The sequence below is a fragment of the Sprattus sprattus genome (assembly GCF_963457725.1).
Source record: "Sprattus sprattus genome assembly, chromosome: 21".
In the NCBI taxonomy this organism is placed as follows: Eukaryota; Metazoa; Chordata; class Actinopteri; order Clupeiformes; family Clupeidae; genus Sprattus; species Sprattus sprattus.
In genome coordinates, this window is record NC_137919.1 from 473421 (window position 1) to 491839 (window position 18419).

General features: G+C 43.3%; 1 protein-coding gene across 1 annotated transcript; it reads right to left on the minus strand.

Moving 5' to 3' along the window:
• Positions 1-10556: 10556 nt before the first annotated feature.
• Positions 10557-17652, minus strand: LOC308382330 (galactose-3-O-sulfotransferase 3-like; the record flags this gene model as incomplete). The annotated part of the gene is made up of 2 exons (XM_080860052.1): positions 10557-11712; positions 17570-17652. The coding sequence occupies 2 exons, from the start codon at positions 17650-17652 to the stop codon at positions 10557-10559; spliced, it is 1239 nt and encodes a 412-aa protein (XP_080716178.1).
• Positions 17653-18419: the final 767 nt, after the last annotated feature.

Consider the following 18419-nt stretch of genomic DNA (forward strand, 5'->3'; position numbering starts at 1 on the left):
CAAACACACACACACAAACACACACAGACACACAGACACAGACACAGACACACGCACACGCACGCACACACACACACACACACACACACACACACACACACACACACACCACACTGAAGAAGGATAGAGGAACTTTCCACTAGATACAGTACATGTTGACTAGAGGCCCCTATCATCTAAATTCAATACCAGCTTTCTCTGTGTTTATGAGTTGTGTGTTGATGGCTTTGGGGGCTGCCCCCCCCCCCTGTGGTCCTGTGTGTGTGTGTGTGTGTGTGTGTGTGTGTGTGTGTGTGTGTGTGTGTGTGTGTGTGTGTGTGTATGAACTCCAGACATGTATAAGTGTGGTCCTGTGTATGTGTGTGTGTGTGTTTGAACTCCAGGCATGTACAACTGTGGTCCTGTTTGTGTGTTTTCACAAGACACAAGGGTTAGTCTTAGCTGTAGGTTGTGCCAACATTACTGGTTCCATTCCAGTGAGCCTAAAACTGCCTAACACTGAGGCGCTAAACCTCTTCTTGTAATTGCACTCAGAATAAGCTGTGTCCCTCAGGTCAACACTTAACTGATGTGGTGTTCCACCAGCGGAACCGTGATGTATCCTTGGTACCGATGCTAAAGAACCCAAAGCATGTAGACCAGGGGCTGCTCGTCTAAAAAAAAAAATCCTGAGGTATAAATACAATTTCTTTCTAAATCGCTTCGGATTAAAGCATCTGCTAAACGACTAAATGTAAATGTAAATTTAAATGTCCTATTTTTTTTCTGTCGGATTCTACCACTACACCGTCTGATATGCCTTTGAATGTCATTGTCCAATCAGGTAGCAGCCAGGCAGTCAAGGCAAAAGTCGTGCTTCAAATGGCCTTCAAATTAATTTCGCCCCAGACTTCTCCCATTGAGTGCTTCAAATGGCCTTCAAATTAATTTCGCCCCAGACTTCTCCCATTGACTCCCTTCAATTTAGTCAGCGTATTAATGAAGATAGACTGACCAAAAAAACAATTAAGACTTCCTAGACCAAATGTAATCCATTTTGCAGGTTTCTACAAAGGGAGGGAAATTGGAACGATAGAAAACCGCAGTCGTGAAATGGCTAACGCGGTCAGTATTTTTATAAACCACTGTCACTTTTCATAGGTTTCACAGTGTGAACTAACTATGAATTATTTTTTATGTGATGAATTATTTTGCTTTTGTGAGCCAATACCTTAATACCTTAATATCTTAATACCTTTATAGTCAATAAATAACGTTGGTTTTGACTTATGTTGCCCCCTTCTTTATGTTGTTAGTGGACATATCATGTGTCCTGTTCAGCTATGTTACTTCATACAACATTTGAGACGTGTGGATAATGAAAAGGTGGGATCATTTAATATGGAGCCACATGATGTTTGCTTATAAAGGCTCCTGGATGTAACTTTCTTCCATAGCGTTCCACCTGTAACTTGCTACTCTAGCTATATAGAAAGATGGGAAATTTAATGTTGGTTGCTGCCAATAGTGGACAAAAAGGTATTGCTGTATGAGTAAATCGGCTAACTTAATGCCCCCCCTGATCATTTTTTCAGTCGCCGCCACTGATGTAGACCGTAGGGTTCTGACTTAGGCTCTTGCTTCCAATGGGCATAGTGAAATCAATGACGTCTATAAATTCCCTGAGGGTAAGACCACAACAGCCTCAGGCCGTCTGCCAGGGGATGTCAGATAGAAACTGATGTCTGCTGCCTACAACTATATTGTGTGCTAAAAGGTTAAAAGACACTTTTGTTCAGTATGTATTGCATTGTGAAGAGTAAAAAGACACCTTCATATATGACAGATAAGACAGTATTTGTGTACATGTATTGTATCGTGAACCTCTAGTGTCCAATACTAGTAGTGCATCCAGATGATGACTTGCCAGTGGTAATGTGTGGAGACTCCTCTAGTGTCCAATACTAGTATTGCATCCAGATGATGACTTGCCAGTGGTAATGTGTGGAGACTCCACCCTCTAGCGTCCAATACTAGTATTGTCAGTGGTAATGTGTGGAGACTCCACCATCCTCTAGTGTCCAATACTAGTATTGCATCCAGATGATGACTTGCCAGTGGTAATGTGTGGAGACTCCACCGGCCGACACCCTCTAGTGTCCAATACTAGTATTGCATCCAGATGATTACTTGCCAGTGGTAATGTGTGGAGACTCCACCCTCTAGTGTCCAATACTTGTATTGCATCCAGATGATGACTTGCCAGTGGTAATGTGTGGAGACTCCACCCTCTAGTGTCCAATACTAGTATTGCATCCCGATGATAACTTGCCAGTGGTAATGTGTGGAGACTCCACCCTCTAGTGTCCAATACTAGTATTGCATCCAGATGATGACTTGCCAGTGGTAATGTGTGGAGACTCCACCGGCCGACACCCTCTAGTGTCCAATACTAGTATTGCATCCAGATGATGACTTGCCAGTGGTAATGTGTGGAGACTCCACCAGCCTCTAGTGTCCAATACTAGTATTGCATCCAGATGATGACTTGCCAGTGGTAATGTGTGGAGACTCCACCACCCTCTAGTGTCCAATATTAGTATTGCATCCAGATGGTGACTTGCCAGTGGTAATGTGTGGAGACTCCACCGGCCGCCAGAGGGCGGATTCTAACGGTCCTGGAGGTGAGAGTTGGGGATGACCTTGAGCTGACATTGGGGCTGTGCCCTGCACTGAAGTCATCTTCAGTCACTGAACAGAAAGGAGGGAGAGTCAATGTGTGTGTGTGTTGGTTTATGGTGTCTGTGTGCAGAGGAGGGAGTCAGAGTGTGTCTTTGCATACGCATGTGTGTAGAAGTTGTGCTGTGAGTGTTAAACTTTCATCTGGTGTGTGCTGCAGTAGAGAGGGAGGTGTGTGTGTGTGTGTGTGTGCATGTGTGTGTGCATATGTGTGTGTGCATGTGTGTGTCTGTGTGTGTGTGTGTGTGTGTGTCTGTGTGTGTGCGTGTGTGTGTGTGTGTGTGTGTGTGTGCTGCAGTAGAGAGGGAGGCGTGTATGTGTGTGTGTGTGTGTGCATGTGTGTGTGCATGTGTGTGTGTGTGGTGTGTGTCTGTGTGTGTGTGTGTGTGTGTTTCTTAAGCTCTTTCTGGTGTGTTATACAGTGGAGAAGGAGGTGTGTGTGTGTGTGTGTGTGTGTGTGTGTGTGTGTGTGTGTGTGTGTGTGTGTATATTAAGCTCTGTCTGGTATGTGCTGCAGTGGAAAAGTAGTGTGTGTGTGTGTGTGTGTGTTAAGCTCTCTCTTGTGTTTGGCGCTTTAGAAAATCTGCCAAAAGCGATGATTGGCTCTTTAGAAAGGACGTAAAAACACTGCCATAATTCGTAACTGAAATCCGTATCTGTAGATAGGTTTTGAAAGTGAAGATAGTTTTTGAAAGTGTAGATACATTTCGTATATGAAATCCGTATCTGTGGATAGGTTTTGAAATTGTAGATGGTTTCACAGATACAAAATCTATATTACAGATACAAAATCTATATTACAGATACAAAATATGTATGGCTTTGATCTGATTCCATATTACTGGGCAGGGTTGGAGACTCTGCCTGTTGGTGGAGGTGTGAAACGCCTATATCATCACAAAACAAACAGCAGAGTGAACACAAGTGGGGTTTTCAGCTTCTCCCATCTGGGAAAAACAGAGAAGTATGGAGAATAAGAGTTTGTTTGATTGTGTGTGTGTGTTCGTGGCTGTGTGTGTGGCTGTGTATGTGTGTGTGTGTGTGTGTGTGTGTGCCGGTGTGGGAGTGGGTGTGGGAGTGGGTGTGGGTGTGGGTGTGGGTGTGGGTGTGGGTGTGGGTGTGTGTGTGTGTGTGTGTGTGTGTAAGTGTGTGTGTGTGTGTGTGTGTGTGTGTGTGTGTGTGTGCCGGTGTGGGAGTGGGTGTGGGAGTGGGTGTGGGTGTGGGTGTGTGTGTGTGTGTGTGTGTGTAAGTGTGTGTGTGTGTGTGTGTGTAAGTGTGTCTGTGTGCTCGATGTGCCTTTGGCTCCTAACATGCTGGGACCTGCTTTTGACAGAGCTCAAGCATAACCATCATATCTGGGACACTCTCATAGTCTAGCGTGAAAGAGTAGGACGCTCTCTGGCAAACTGGCTGTTGTGCTATGTTCTGCCCCCTGGTGTAAATAGCTGGTATTGCTTTGCTGCCTTGCCGCTCTGTACTTGGTCCCCTTTTCAGTGTCAGCTCTCTATGCTGACTCTAGCATTTCAGCCATTTATGGAGCAGGATTAAATACAGACATTCTTTTACTTAGACTGTAGGACATTTTTTTTTTAAAGTAAAGGACAAAACACAAGGCATGGAGAAAATGGAGTTTGTTTAATAAAGATCAATATTTTCTTTAAAGCAGGATAAAATTATTATTTTCCTAGTACTGATGTCTCAGTCTCTTCAATCATTTCGACAATGGATTCATGGATGGAACAGTGGAATCACTTCAACAATTAAATCACCAATGCAAACGTTGTATCACAGCAAGACCCAACATCATCATCATAGCTTTCAACCACTATTAATAAACCTAAGATAACCATTATTTCATGTTCATACTAAAAAACCATCTAACATGTTAACTGACAAATCCATACTTATTTAAGCTGCCCTTTGACCATGTGGCAACACCAGTTGCTTAAAACCCTGTTCAATCAGACTTTAGAAACATTACCAAACATACATACAAACATCCTTCAGCAGAGTAAAACCCCATTTATTAGTTTGTTTTTTGAGATTATACACACTTATTCACAGTGATTCAAAACCCACAAAGAAAAGTTAAATTACCTTAAAAGTAAATAACAAACGTACAGGTTGTAGCGACGGGAGAGTGTGGTCACCATAGATATCTTAGATAAAGGCTAGATAAGTTGCCCGCGTTGCTGGCCGACGGAGTCAAATGTCCGCACAATTCGGCCATTTTGAGACGGAATAGCTCACTCCCCCTTAACATTGTGTTAGTAGTGGTACTTTTTAAATAACCAGAATTTGCTCAATTTTCAACCGATTTTCAAACGGGTTGGCTTGTTATAAACGTAAGATATTTCTTATGGCACTACATACTTATGAAGAATTATAAACATTGGTTTTCATATGAAAATAACGTTGACAGGTCTCGTTTCAAGAGAGCGTTCAATAGAGCAGGCTGCACAAAATTATGGCATCTTCATTGGCAATAAAGTCGGCAATTTCCTGTCGAAATCATAATGTAAGATGTTTAACAAACCAACCCCATTGGAAATCATGTGCAACTTCAGTTTTATTATGTGCAACTTAAGTTATATTGAAAAGAAAGAACAATTATGCCTCGCCAATTGATGTAAAATGACTGATACACAATAGCCGTGATACACAATTAAGCTGCCCATTTCAACATGTTCAAACATCCAGAATTATTACCAATTGTAAATCAAGTCATTTGTAAATCCGTCAACATTTCCGCGAGATAAGAGTGTAAACGATTGTGAAGATCACTGACGTTACCTAACGTACCACTGATCCCTCCCGGAAGCTATTCCGTCCTTAAAATGGCCTCCTGTGCGGACGTTCAAGAGACTGCCGTTGCACCCCCTTGGTGGTCACCCCACCGGGACTTGAACCCGGGTCAACAGGGTGCCAAACACTCTGACCGCACCAAAGAGCCCAGCTCAACAGCATGGCAGCCAGAGAACATTTTCACCTCTAGGGACGATCACATCGTCACACAGGTATTAAGGCATGGAGACAATGGAGTTCAAACAAAGCTCCCAAAATCCTTCTATTATCCCGCTTGCCTTGCAGAGTGCATCTGATGACACACCATTGCTCCCTAGTGGGCTGGAGTGGATTAGGCAGGACAGACTCCATTCATGTGCAAGATCACTCAATGGTTTACAAAGAAAGATAGGGTGTATGCGTGTGTGTGTGTGTGTGTGTGTGTATTTGGAACTAATGATGGCCCGCTACACATGCACACACACTCTTCCACACACAATACTTGAATGAAATTTAAAAGCACACACACACACGCATACAAACTGATACAATATACAGCCGCGGAAAAAATTAAGAGACCACTTCAAAATTATCAGTTTCTCTGGTTTTACTATTTATTGGTATGTGTTAAAGTAAAATGTACATTTCTGTTTTATTCTATAACCTACTGGCAACATTCCTAGTCCAATTTTCAGCTTTGCCCAACACATGGTCGTCTGATGGTTAGACTGAGACCTGGAGAGGCCTACAAGCCACAGAGTCTTGCACCTACTGTGAAATTGGACTCATCAGAGAAGACGAACTTAGGGACCTCCAGTCAGCTTTGGTTCAATCCTTATGGTCTTTTACAAACCTCAGCCAGGCAAAGTACAACGTTGTCCCGGAAGAAAAACTTGCTTCCTTTTGCTCTGACAATGTTCCCCAACTCTGAGAAGTGTTTTTTCCAGCAGGGTAATGCTCCATGCCACACAGCCAGGCCAGTAAAGGTGTGGATGGAGTACCACCAGATCAGGACCCTGTCATTGCCAGCCCAATTTCGAGACCTGAATCCCATTAAAAAAACTCTGAAATGTGATCAAGAGGAAGATGGATGGTCACAAGCCATGAAAAGAAGCCGAGCTGCTTGAATTCTTGCGCCAGGAGTAGCATAAAGTCACCCGACGGCAATGTGAAAGACTGGTGGAGAGCATGCCAAGACACATGAAAGTTGTGATTTTAAATCAAGGTTATTCCACCAAATATTGATTTCTGAACTCTTCCTAAGTTAAAGCATTAGTATTGTGTAGTTTAAAAATGAATATGAGCTTGTTTTCTTTGCATTATTCGAGATCTGAAGACACTGCATCTTTTTTGCTATTTTGACCAATTGTTATTTTTCTGCAAATAAATGATCTAAATGACAATATTTTTATTTGAAATTTGGTAGGAATGTTGCCAGTAGGTTATAGAATAAAACTAAAATGTACATTTTACTTTAGCACATACCAATAAATAGTAAAACCAGAGAAACTGATAATTTTGAAGTGGTCTCTTAATTTTTTCCGCGGCTGTATATACTTACATGCACATACACACCCTCACACACACACACACACTGTTCAAGGCACCTCCCAGATAGCCTTGGCCACCTCAGGGACAATGATGGAGACTGAACCAGCCCACTCTGAAGCGCTATGACAGAGAATGATATGACTTTCCTGTCCCCAGGTGTCTGAAAATACAGAATGACTTGTTGATGAAGCCTAATGCTCCTCTCTGTATACATATGTGTGTGTGTGTGTGTGTGTGTGAGTGTGTGTGAGTGTGTGTGTGTGTGTGTGTGTGTGTGTGTGTGTGTGTGCTTGTGCGTGTGCGTGTGTTTATGTTTGTGTGTGTGTTTGTGTTAGCTTTATTTTGATATAAGTAACTTTTTCCCTCAGCGATACTGTTACTGGCCGGCACGAAGAGAAGCATTCAAAAAGCTCACAGAGTCTAGCCTGCGGGTGATATGCAGTTGTGCCGTAGAGTTTCACTAGGAGGCTCTGGGCAATTGCGCGCCCCAGTCAGAGGATATGTCCGTAGGGTCAGTAGCACAGCCTTTGGCCAGCGGGTGGTCCTGTCAACCATGGTCAACAGGTAGGTGAAGCCATCCTCTCTGGCACCGGGAACAACAGGGCTTTATTGTGGCGGTGTACTTTGGCCCATTGACACTCAAGACAACGTACTTTTTGAGGCCGTGCCAAACAATCTTCGCTGCCACCAGCCTCTGTGATGCTTTTGAACCAGGGTGTGAGAGACCATGGATGGCTTCAAAAATGCGTCGTCTCCATCCCGTGGGATCGATCAGCCGAGGACTGCCTGTGAAGACGTCACACAGGAGAGTGGTGTCAGCCTCACCAAAAACCACATCCTCTATTATCAAACCTGTAGTCGGTCTTCAGGATGTGCACGGTGGGTCTGTGGTCTGGTCCGCTGCCATGTGGCTGTAATCCAGACCAAGATGGACCGCCCCTGCCACAGCCTGTGACAGGCAGTCCGGCACCTGGTTGTCCTTACTGGCCACGTGCTGTAAATCCGTGGTAAACTCGGAAATGTAGGACAGATGACATTGCTGGTGGGCGGACCACGGCTCGGCGAATTTCAGCTGCTTGTGGTCGACAAAGGCGGTGAAGCATCGACCCTCCAGCAGGAAACGAAAATGTCTGATGGCGAGGTTGAGACCTAGCAGCTCCCGGTCGAAAGTGCTGTACTTACGCTCGTTGGCGGCAGTTGGCGGCTGAAGAAGGCAAGCAGCTGCCAGGCCCCGCCCACCCACTGCTCGTAGACAGAACCAGCAGCGTAGTCAGAGGCGTCCGAGGTGTTGGCGATGGAGGCTGTGGCTGAATGATGTGCCAGCATGGTGGTGTACGCCAGGGCTGCCTTAGTGTCATCAAAAGCCTTGTTCATAACCTGAACAAAAGTCCAGTCCAAAGCCTTGTCCATGCCCTCAGTCCAGTCCACAGCGTGCGTGAGTTTAACTTTCAAGGCCTTGTGTAAGGGCTGCATTAGCTGAGCGGCTGGAGGGATGAAAGGGTGCTAAAAGTTCACCATGCCGAGGAACTCCTGCAGGGCTTTTCACGGTAAATGGGCGTGGAAACTGCGTGACCGCTTCCACCTTCGATGGGAGAGGGACTGCACCGTTCTTGGTGACTCTGTGTCCAAGGAAATCAATGCTGGAGAGTCTAAACTGGCACTTGGCAGGGTTGAAAATCAGGCCATGTTGGTTGAGATGCTTGAAAAGTGTTCGGAGGTGTGACAGGTGCTGAGATTTTGGACATGCTCGTTACCAGAATGTCGTCCAAATACTCAAAAAGACAAGGCAGGTCATATACTTAAAATTACATATATTTTGATAAAGTTTGCCTGTTCAACATAATATCAACTACGTTTTCTTTTTAATATGGGGGGCCTGCCGGGCAGTGTCCCTACCAATGCTGAGACCAAACCTACGCCCTTGCGGTAAAGACAGGGAATTCTGGGTAATCATTGAGACCTGGATTAGGGCTTGGTCCGCCTCCCCTGTCCTCCTAGTAGCAGTACGTCCGCCCCTTGGAGGCTAACACACAATGTCTCTGCTGTTCTATTTATGTTGTTATTTACTTATTTACTTACAGTACTGTGCAAAATTTTTAGGCAGGTGTGAAAAAATGCTGTAAACTAAGAATGCTTTCAAAAATGGAAGTGTTAACAGTTTATTTTCATCAATTCTTCATAAATTAACAAAATGCAGTGAAGGAACAGAAGAAAATTCTAAATTAAATCAATATTTGGTGTGACCACCCTTTGCCTTCAAAATAGCATCAATTCTTATTTGCGCACAGTTTTTGAAGGAACTCGGCTGGTAAATTGTTCCAAACATCTTGGAGAACTAACCACAGATCTTCTGTGGATGTAGGCTTCCTAAAATGATTCTGTCTCTTCATGTAAACCCAGACAGACTCGATGATGTAGAGATCAGGGCTCTGTGGGGGTCATACCATCACTTGCAGGACTTTCTGTTCTTCTTTAAGCTGAAGATAGTTGTTAATGACATTGGCTGTATGTTTGGGGTTATGTTCCTGCTGCAGAATACATTTGGTGCCAATCATACGCCTCCCTGATGGTATTGCATGATGGATTAGTATCTGCCTGTATTTCTCAGCATTGAGGACACCATTCATCCTGACCAAATCTCCAACTCCACTTGCAGAAATGCAGCCCCAAACTGGAAAGGAACCTCTACCATGCTTCACTGTTGCCTGCAGACTCTCATTATTGTACCTCTCTCCAGCCCTTCGGCGAACAAACTGCCTTCTTCTACAGCCAAATATTTCTAATTTTGACTCATCAGTCCAGAGCACCTTCTGCCATGTTTCTGCACCCCAGTTTCTATGTTTTCGTGCTTAGTTCAGTCACTTGGCCTTGTTTCCTTGTCGGGGTAGAGCTTTTTGGCTGCAACTCTTCCATGAAGACCACTTCTGGCCAGACTTCCCCGGACAGTAAATGTCTGTACCTGGGTACCACTGGTTTCCGCCAGTTCTGAGCTGATGCCACTGCTTGAAATCTTCCGATTTTGAAGGTAAATAAGCTTGATGTGTTTTTCATCAGCTGCATTAAGTTTCCTTGGCTGACCACTGCGTCTACAATCCTCAACGTCTTCTTCAAAAGAGCTTGAACTGCACATTTTGAAACCCCTGTCTGCTTTGAAATCTTTGTCTGGGAGAGACCCTGCTGATGCAGTATAACTACATTGTGTCTTGTTGCTGTGCTCAGTCTTACCATGTAAATGGATAAAAAATAAACATTTATTGTTTACATTTTTCAAAGCATTCTTAGTTCATAGCATTTTTTCACACCTGCCTAAAACTTTTGCACAGTACTGTATGTAGCAAAAAAGAGCTGATCTCTGTAGAGACAGTTAGTGAATAGAGACTAGGTGAACCTCGAGCAGGGAAGCGAGGCAGAAATTCTAGGCTTTTGTTGTTATTTACTTATTTACTTATTTATTTTGCAACTATCTTGGGCTTGGGGCTGGGTGGTGTCTGGTGTCAGTGGGGTCATGGGTGTGCCTGACGGTATCTTTCCGTCTGTGACCGTAGCAACAGCCGTGAGTACTGGACCTCCGGCATGACCATCTTCATGCACATGTCTTTCGTTATTCCTCCTCCTTCTCTTCCTCCTCCTCCTCCTCCTGCACCTCCCCCCGTCCCTCCTCCCTGCCCCCCAGAGCCGTTGATGGGCAGTTCGTAGCCCACTATGCCCACCTTGCTCCTTGGTTGCCACGGGCGCAGGTCCTTGTTGCTTATCTTGGCTGCGTTACGGAGCAGCGGCGTGTCCTCGCCGAAGCACTCGCGCACCAGCCGGTCGCGGGCCTCGCGCATCAGCCGCACCTCGCGCTCCACGCAGGCCAGGCCCAGCCCCTCCAGCTGCCTCCACAGCGAGGCGTTGAAGTGGTCGTAGAGCGCTGCGTCCAGCCAGTTCCAGGCGCGGATCTGGGCCTTTAGCGCCCCCTGCAGGCTGAGGCGCGACTCCTCCGTGCGCATGTTCAGCTTCAGGTAGAGCACGTCCTCCGGCTCCCAGTTCAGCAGGTGCCTCAGTAGCACCAGCGACTCGTCGAAGTGTTCGGCGATCATCACGAGGGAAAACACTTCCTCCACGTAGGTGGTGAAGCTCCGCGCGTACTCTGCGTCACACGGCGAGCGGTCCTTGTCGCCGCCCAGGTCGAAAGTCGCCGTGTTGCGGGCGTACATGGAGTACTTCTCCTTGGCGCGGTAGTACAGCTGCGGCTGGCGGAGGAACTCATGGAGCGAGGCGTTGGCCACGCGCCGGAAGCTCTGGCAGTCCTGGGAGTAGTAGCTGAAGAGTGACTCGAACATGGCCACCGGCTCGCGGAGGATGGTGACGTAGAGCGTGTCGTTGGGCATAAGCAGTCGCATCTCGCACAAGTTGAGCCGTGTGTGGCTAGCGAGCACATCCGGCAGCATGGTGTGCCTGTGAACGAACTGGACGTTGAACGGGCGCGGGTAGCAGAACTGGTGATCGCAGGCTGGGCCGGGCAGCGCCACTGTGAGGTTGTGCCGCTCGGCGAAGCGGAAGAGGATGTTCTGGACTGTGGTGCTTGCCGTCTTGTGCGTCTTCAGGAATGCCACGCTGGTGTGCTTGGGCTTGCCGAGAGGTAATGAGGAGCATCTCTGGCTGAATGCCTTCATGGACCTAGACACACACACACACACACACACACACACACACACACACACACAGTTTTTTGAGATCTATGTGAGGTTATTTCCGCTTGCCATCACAGATACAATATTACTCACACTGCCAAACCCTCTTACATACAGTATTTTATAATTCTCCTTCTCAAACAATCACATGCTCTTTCAAACCCCACACTGCAAAAAAAATCAGCTTTCAAAAACAAGAACAAAAGTTATAAAATGGTGCAAATATTGCTTAAAATTAGCTACATTATCTGCCAACAGAACAGGAAGATTTGACTTAATAAGACTTTCTAAAACAAGTTACAAAAGCTAGCCTCAAAGAACCCAAATATATCTTTAAACTAGTGTGGCCAGACTAAAAACAAGTACATTTGTCAAAATAAGTAAGAATAATTTTCTCAAATTGTAGGAAATTGTCCTTACATTTTGCAAATGATAGCACCCTACTCTTGAAATTAGGCTATATAAGGCAATTTATCTATTAATCAGTACAACTACACCTAAAACAAGTATATACCAAAATTAAAAAAAGAAGAATTATTTCCTCGAAATGTAGAACAATTTGCTTGTATTCAGCAAATGACAGCAACATCATCTTGAATTGAGTCTATATGCTAGGCAATTTATCTTGAAATCAGTTCAGCTTCCCTAAAAACAAGTGCAGTTGCCTAAAAACATAAAAATGTAAGAATTATTTTCTCGAAATGTAGACAAATGTGCCTGTTTTCAGCAAATGATAGCAACATCATCTTGAATTGAGGCTATATGCTAGGCAATTTATCTTGAAATAAGTTCAGCTTCTCTGAAAACAAGTGCATTTGCCTAAAAACTAAAAAATGTAAGAATTATTTTCTCGAAACGTAGAAACATTTGCTTATATTCAACAAATAATAGCACCATCATCTTGGAATAAGGCTATATGTTAGACAATTTATCTTGAAATCAGTAAAGCTACACTGAAAACATGTACATTTGCCTAGATACCATAAGAATTATTTTCTCAATATCTAGGACAATTTGCTTAAATTCAGCGATTTTGTTTTAAGCTTCATTTTTGGGCTTTTTTGCATTTGATCAGATAGGACAGTAGTGCGAGACAGGATGATAGCTGGAGGGAGGGATTGAGAAATGAACGCAAGTCGGACTCGAACCTGAACTCTTACCTGAACTCTTACCTGTATCCTCATCAGACCCATTCTTGGTGCAGGGCTGCTACTGCATGTGCCACAGCTCCTTCCCTATAACAGTCATCTGTTGAGGATATTGGCATTTTTTTGGAGAATTTTGAAGTCAATGCAAATGTGCAATTGATCATTGAGATAATATAGATTTGCAGATAGCACAAATAATGCTTCAAATAATTTGTATCAGTAACTAGCAACACAGTTGCTATGGTAAAAACAGCTGCAAATGCTATCTGCACAATCTCTATTATCTTAATGATCAATTGCACATATGCATTGACTTCAAAACTCTCCAAAACAAATACCAATATCCTCAAGAGATGACTGTTTTAAGGTTGGAGCTGTGGCGCAAGCAGCAGCAACCCTGCACCATGAATGGGTCTGATGAAGGGGACACAGGTTTGAGACCGACTTGCAGTGGTTTCTCAATCTCTCCCTCCAGCTTGCTTCCTGTCTCTCTCTACTGTCCTATCCCATTAAAGGCAAAAAAGCCCAAAAAAGAAGCTTGAAAAATATTAAGAAAACAATTATTTGTCCTAGATATTGAGAAAATATTTCTTACGGTATCTAGGCCAATGTTCTTGTTTTAAGTGTAGCTTGATCGATTTCAAGATGAATTGCCTAGCATGCAGACTCATTTCAAAAGGATGTTGCTAGCATTTGCTGAATATAAGCACCTTTCCCTACATATTGAGATTATAATTCTTAAATATTTTTGGCATCTAGGCCAATGTTCTTATTTTTAGTGTAGCTTGACTGATTTCAAGATGAATTGCCTAGCATGCACACTCATTTCAAAAGGATGTTGCTAGCATTTGCTGAATATAAGCACCTTTCCCTACATATTGAGAAAATAATTATTAGATATCTTTGGTGTCTAGGCAAATGTACTTTTTTTTAAAGTGTAGTTTGACTGAGAAGGATAAAATGCTTGAAATAAGACATTCTGACTTTTACAAAGCAGTTTTGTACTTGTAAGTGGGTATCAAACTGGCTTATAATAATAGCAATTCTAGTTTCAAGCATTAACATGCTCAGAACCAGTTATAAAATCTCAGTAACAAGTAATAAACACTTATTAAGATAAGTAAGGACTGAAACGCTTGAAGCAAGTGAAATGTTCTAATACAAAAAATACCTGTTAGAAGTAATAACTTGTCAGACAAAAAAACAAGCATATATTGCCTTGCTTAAAAATTAGGGCTGGGCAACGATTACAAATTGTATTCGCGATTAATCGCATTATTTCCCTGATTAATCACGATTAATCGCATTTTCATATGCAAATTCCAAAAATGAATTAAAAAGTAGCGTATAGCGATATAGTACATGTACTGCCATATGAACTGAAGTGCCATTACATTGGTTGTGCAAACAAACACTTAACATCAGCATTTGTATATAGTAGCAGTTAAATGAAATAAATAATTGGTTTTAATTTCAAAATAAACAATTGTATCAAACACAAAACTAAAGCTTATTGCCACTGAATTAATGTTAGAGTGTGGTGAAGCACCAAAAATGTGATTACATTTACGTAAACCAGAAACAGCAAACATAGAAGGAAGTTCTGTATTTATAATTGTAAAGACATTTTTTTATTTTCTAACATAGCTCTTCCCTTTCTAAAATCCTATAGTAGGCTATGAGCAAGATTGACAGTTCAATCAGATTAACTCAACCAACAGCAAACTCGGTAACCACAATTACCTCGGAGTTACAGTGCATAATATCGATGAAACCCTTCTACCCTGGCCATTAGTGATGCGCCGGTCAGGTTTTTTTTTTACACCCGCCCCAACCCGACCCGTGAGGAGATCTGAATGCCCAGCCCGCAAAAATATGCACTGATAATGACCCAAACCCGACCCAACCCGCGGAAGAAAAAAGAAAAAACGCTAGTGAATCCATATTGCCATGGAACCTAAATGGAAAATAAAGAGAACTCATTCAAGACACTGCCTGGTGCTAGATTCACAGTAGAGATTGTGATACAATTTCATGAAAGATTAAGTAGGCCTACCAAACAACAACAAAGAAACTGAAAGATCAAGGTTTACGTAGTTCTTTATTTAGCAGAAAATCGCATGGAATTGCATTTCAACAGCTGCCGAAAATTTAACATCTGACATCAGGTCTGAGAACTTTATTAGATATATGATATAATTAGATTAATTAGAAAGGTGAACTTAGGTCTTCTTTTAACTTTGATTGGCTAACATTGCATGTAAAGCAGCGTTGAATGAATGAAAGGGAGCCCTGCATTTGCGACATTGGCGTGTGTGTGCTTCCCAGAATGCCTTGCGTGTGTGAATGTTTTGTGTAAAATGTGTAGTTGGCAACATGGATGGTAGTTAGTCTACTAGTGAGCGTGTGATAATGGATGTATTCGTTTCTGTGGTGTCTCTATTAGTAGCCTAACTCTAATGTGTTTACCCGATATGTTTAAGTGAGATTACCATTGTGGTGTGTTGCACCCGCATTAGTAGTACCATGTTAAATCTCCGTACCCTCCTATATGTTTCAGGTCTTTAACCACGAATTATTTCCTTTTCCGGTTCCACAGCAGCCACTGGCAAACTTTTACAAAATAAAAGCCTGAAAGCAACAGACTTTAAGAATAATAAAATAACTAATAAAACATGTGTTAACGCGCATTCAAATAATTGTCGGCGTTAAATGACATATGGATTAACCCGAGATTAACGCGTTAACTTGCCCAGCACTATTAAAAATATTTTATCTTACTAAGATTTCACTTTCTGCAGTGCAGCAAGTCTTTTAAACACTATCCATTAGGGCAGTGGTTCTCAAACTGGGGGGTACGAACACTCTCCAGGGGAGGCGCGATGTCACAGATGGAGAAAAACTAAAAAAACATCCACAGACCTGTCAATGGTTAGTGAAAGCTCCCTCAAGGGCGAAATGCAAGGGCCTAGACTTACACAAACCAATCAAATACTGTTTCTGATCCACAAATCAAAACATTTAATTTGCACGCGAGTTCTACCACGTTTCCGAGTATAAAAGTAACCGCAGGTACAATAAGCGCTCAGCCTTACTGAGATAACACTTTGCAGGGTTTGTACGATTTATCTTGTTTCCTTTATCATTCAGGTATTCATTGCTTAATAAACAGTCTTTTAAAAGACTCACTACTTCCTTAGTAATACCTTACTACACTTGCAGTAGGTCTATTTGTAGCCTGTTCTAAGGATTTATTTGCTCCACTGTGTTTAAAAGCTCGTAGCCCCGAGAGCTTGGATTCTAGCTAGCTAACTTCTTCCAACTGCAGCTAGCCTTCTTCTTCTGCCTACCTTCTTCCTACCTTTACATTTTTTGATCATCCTCCGTGTTGCAACAAATAAAACACCAGTAATTAAAAACTATTTTGTGCTGTCCCTGTCTGCATTGCGTACGAATAGACATGCAAGAGCAATGTATTGAGCTGAAGAGTGAAAGTAGACTTAAGCATCTGTTAACCACCTCCCCTCTTTCGTCATTCTGCAACAATTGCTGGTGTTTTATTTGCCGGAGTACCCTCAGTTTTGCGACTTTTTGGATATGAGCACATCAGGCCGGCCATCCAGTCCTTTCAGTTGGACAATTGTCCGATTATCATTCATTATAATAATACAAATATAATGATGTTGATAATAATGATGATTATTATAAAAAGAAAGCATGCATAGCTGCTAAATATTAATAGCCGTTTTATAGGCCTACTACTACTGATAATAATAACAATAATAAAAAATAGTAATAATAATTGTATTCATGGGCCTGCAATAGCAATAGCCTAACCTTGACATGTCAGACCTATCAAAACAATATGCTATCTATCTACCTATCTATATATGGTGGTGTAGTTGAGGGCGGTGGCGGTGGGTGGCGGGTGGCGTGTGGCGGACGGCGGGCGGCGGGTGGCCGGGGGGCCCCAACTACCCCTGACCAGTTTTGGGGGGGCCCAGCTTGCAAAAGTTTGAGAACCCCTGCATTAGGGCTTGATTATCCAGGGTTTGCTAGTGTATTAATCCAATAGTGTATGAAAGCAAACGGATCTCAGGTGTTTAAACTTTCATGTTTCATTGTCATGGGATTTAGTTTTTTTAAGACATAATTTACTCCAGAGAACAGAGACACGGAGAGAGACAAAAGCAGGAAAATGGTATCTTTTATTCTAATAAAGACCCACATATATTTACACACACACACACACACACACACACACACACACACACACACACACACTCACACACAAAGACGCACGACACACACACTCACACACACACACACACACACACACACACACACACACACACACACACACACAGACACACACACACACACCCACACACACACAAACACACACAGACACACACACACACACACACACACACACACACACACACACACACACACACACAGACGCACTCACACACACAGACGCACTCACACACACAGACGCACACACACACCCACACACACACAAACACACACAGACACACACACACACACACAGACACACAGACACACACACCCACACACACACACACACACACACTCACACACACACACACTCACACACACAGACGCACACACACACACACACACACACACACACACACACACTCACACACACAGACGCACACACACACTCACCAGCTATGTCGGACTCCAAGGTGGAGAAGCAGACTGGCAGTGCTGATGGCCATCAAAACTAGGAAAATCTTCTTCAGTGACATCTCTCTCTCTCTCTCTCTCTCTCTCTCTCTCTCTCTCTCTCTCTCTCTCTCTATCCTTCTCACGTCCTTCTCTCGCTGTGTCACTGTACCTAGGAGAGAACATGCAGAACATGACACAGCATTACTGAGATGACCAATTGTAATCACATGGGACAAACACAGAACACGACACAGCAGAAACTGAACTGTACACACATTGGTAGTTACAGAATATGACAGAGCAGAAACTGAACTGTACACACAATGGTAGTTCATTCAATGTGAATTAGTTTGAATAAAACATATGGTATTTATAGCTACATAGTGTTTCCCTCTTCACTCTCTCTTTCTTAACCCCCCCCCCCCCACACACACACACACACACACGTACACACACACTGACTGACCCACTCAGAATTACTGGTTTACAGGGACGACCACTAGAACCTCTTCGATCACAGCTTTGAGATCTGTTTCACGGCACTACCCTCTTGAGTAGTTATGATCACCTGATTAGTCATCACGGCAACTAGTTTGCTTGTTTATGTATCTTAGCGGTGGATGTTGGACTGCATTTTCCTCAGTGACTTGCAGCAGAGTATCACAAACATAAAAGATGTGTCTGTATTTTGCTGGCTATGCCAGAATTGAACCCTGTGCATTACTGTGCTGCCTGCATTCTTGTAGTAAACCCATTAACACCATTCTGACTCGGTTCTAAGCGACACACCAGTGCGACACCACCATACGCAAAGCTCACCCTTTACAGTCATTGTTAATCAGTTACT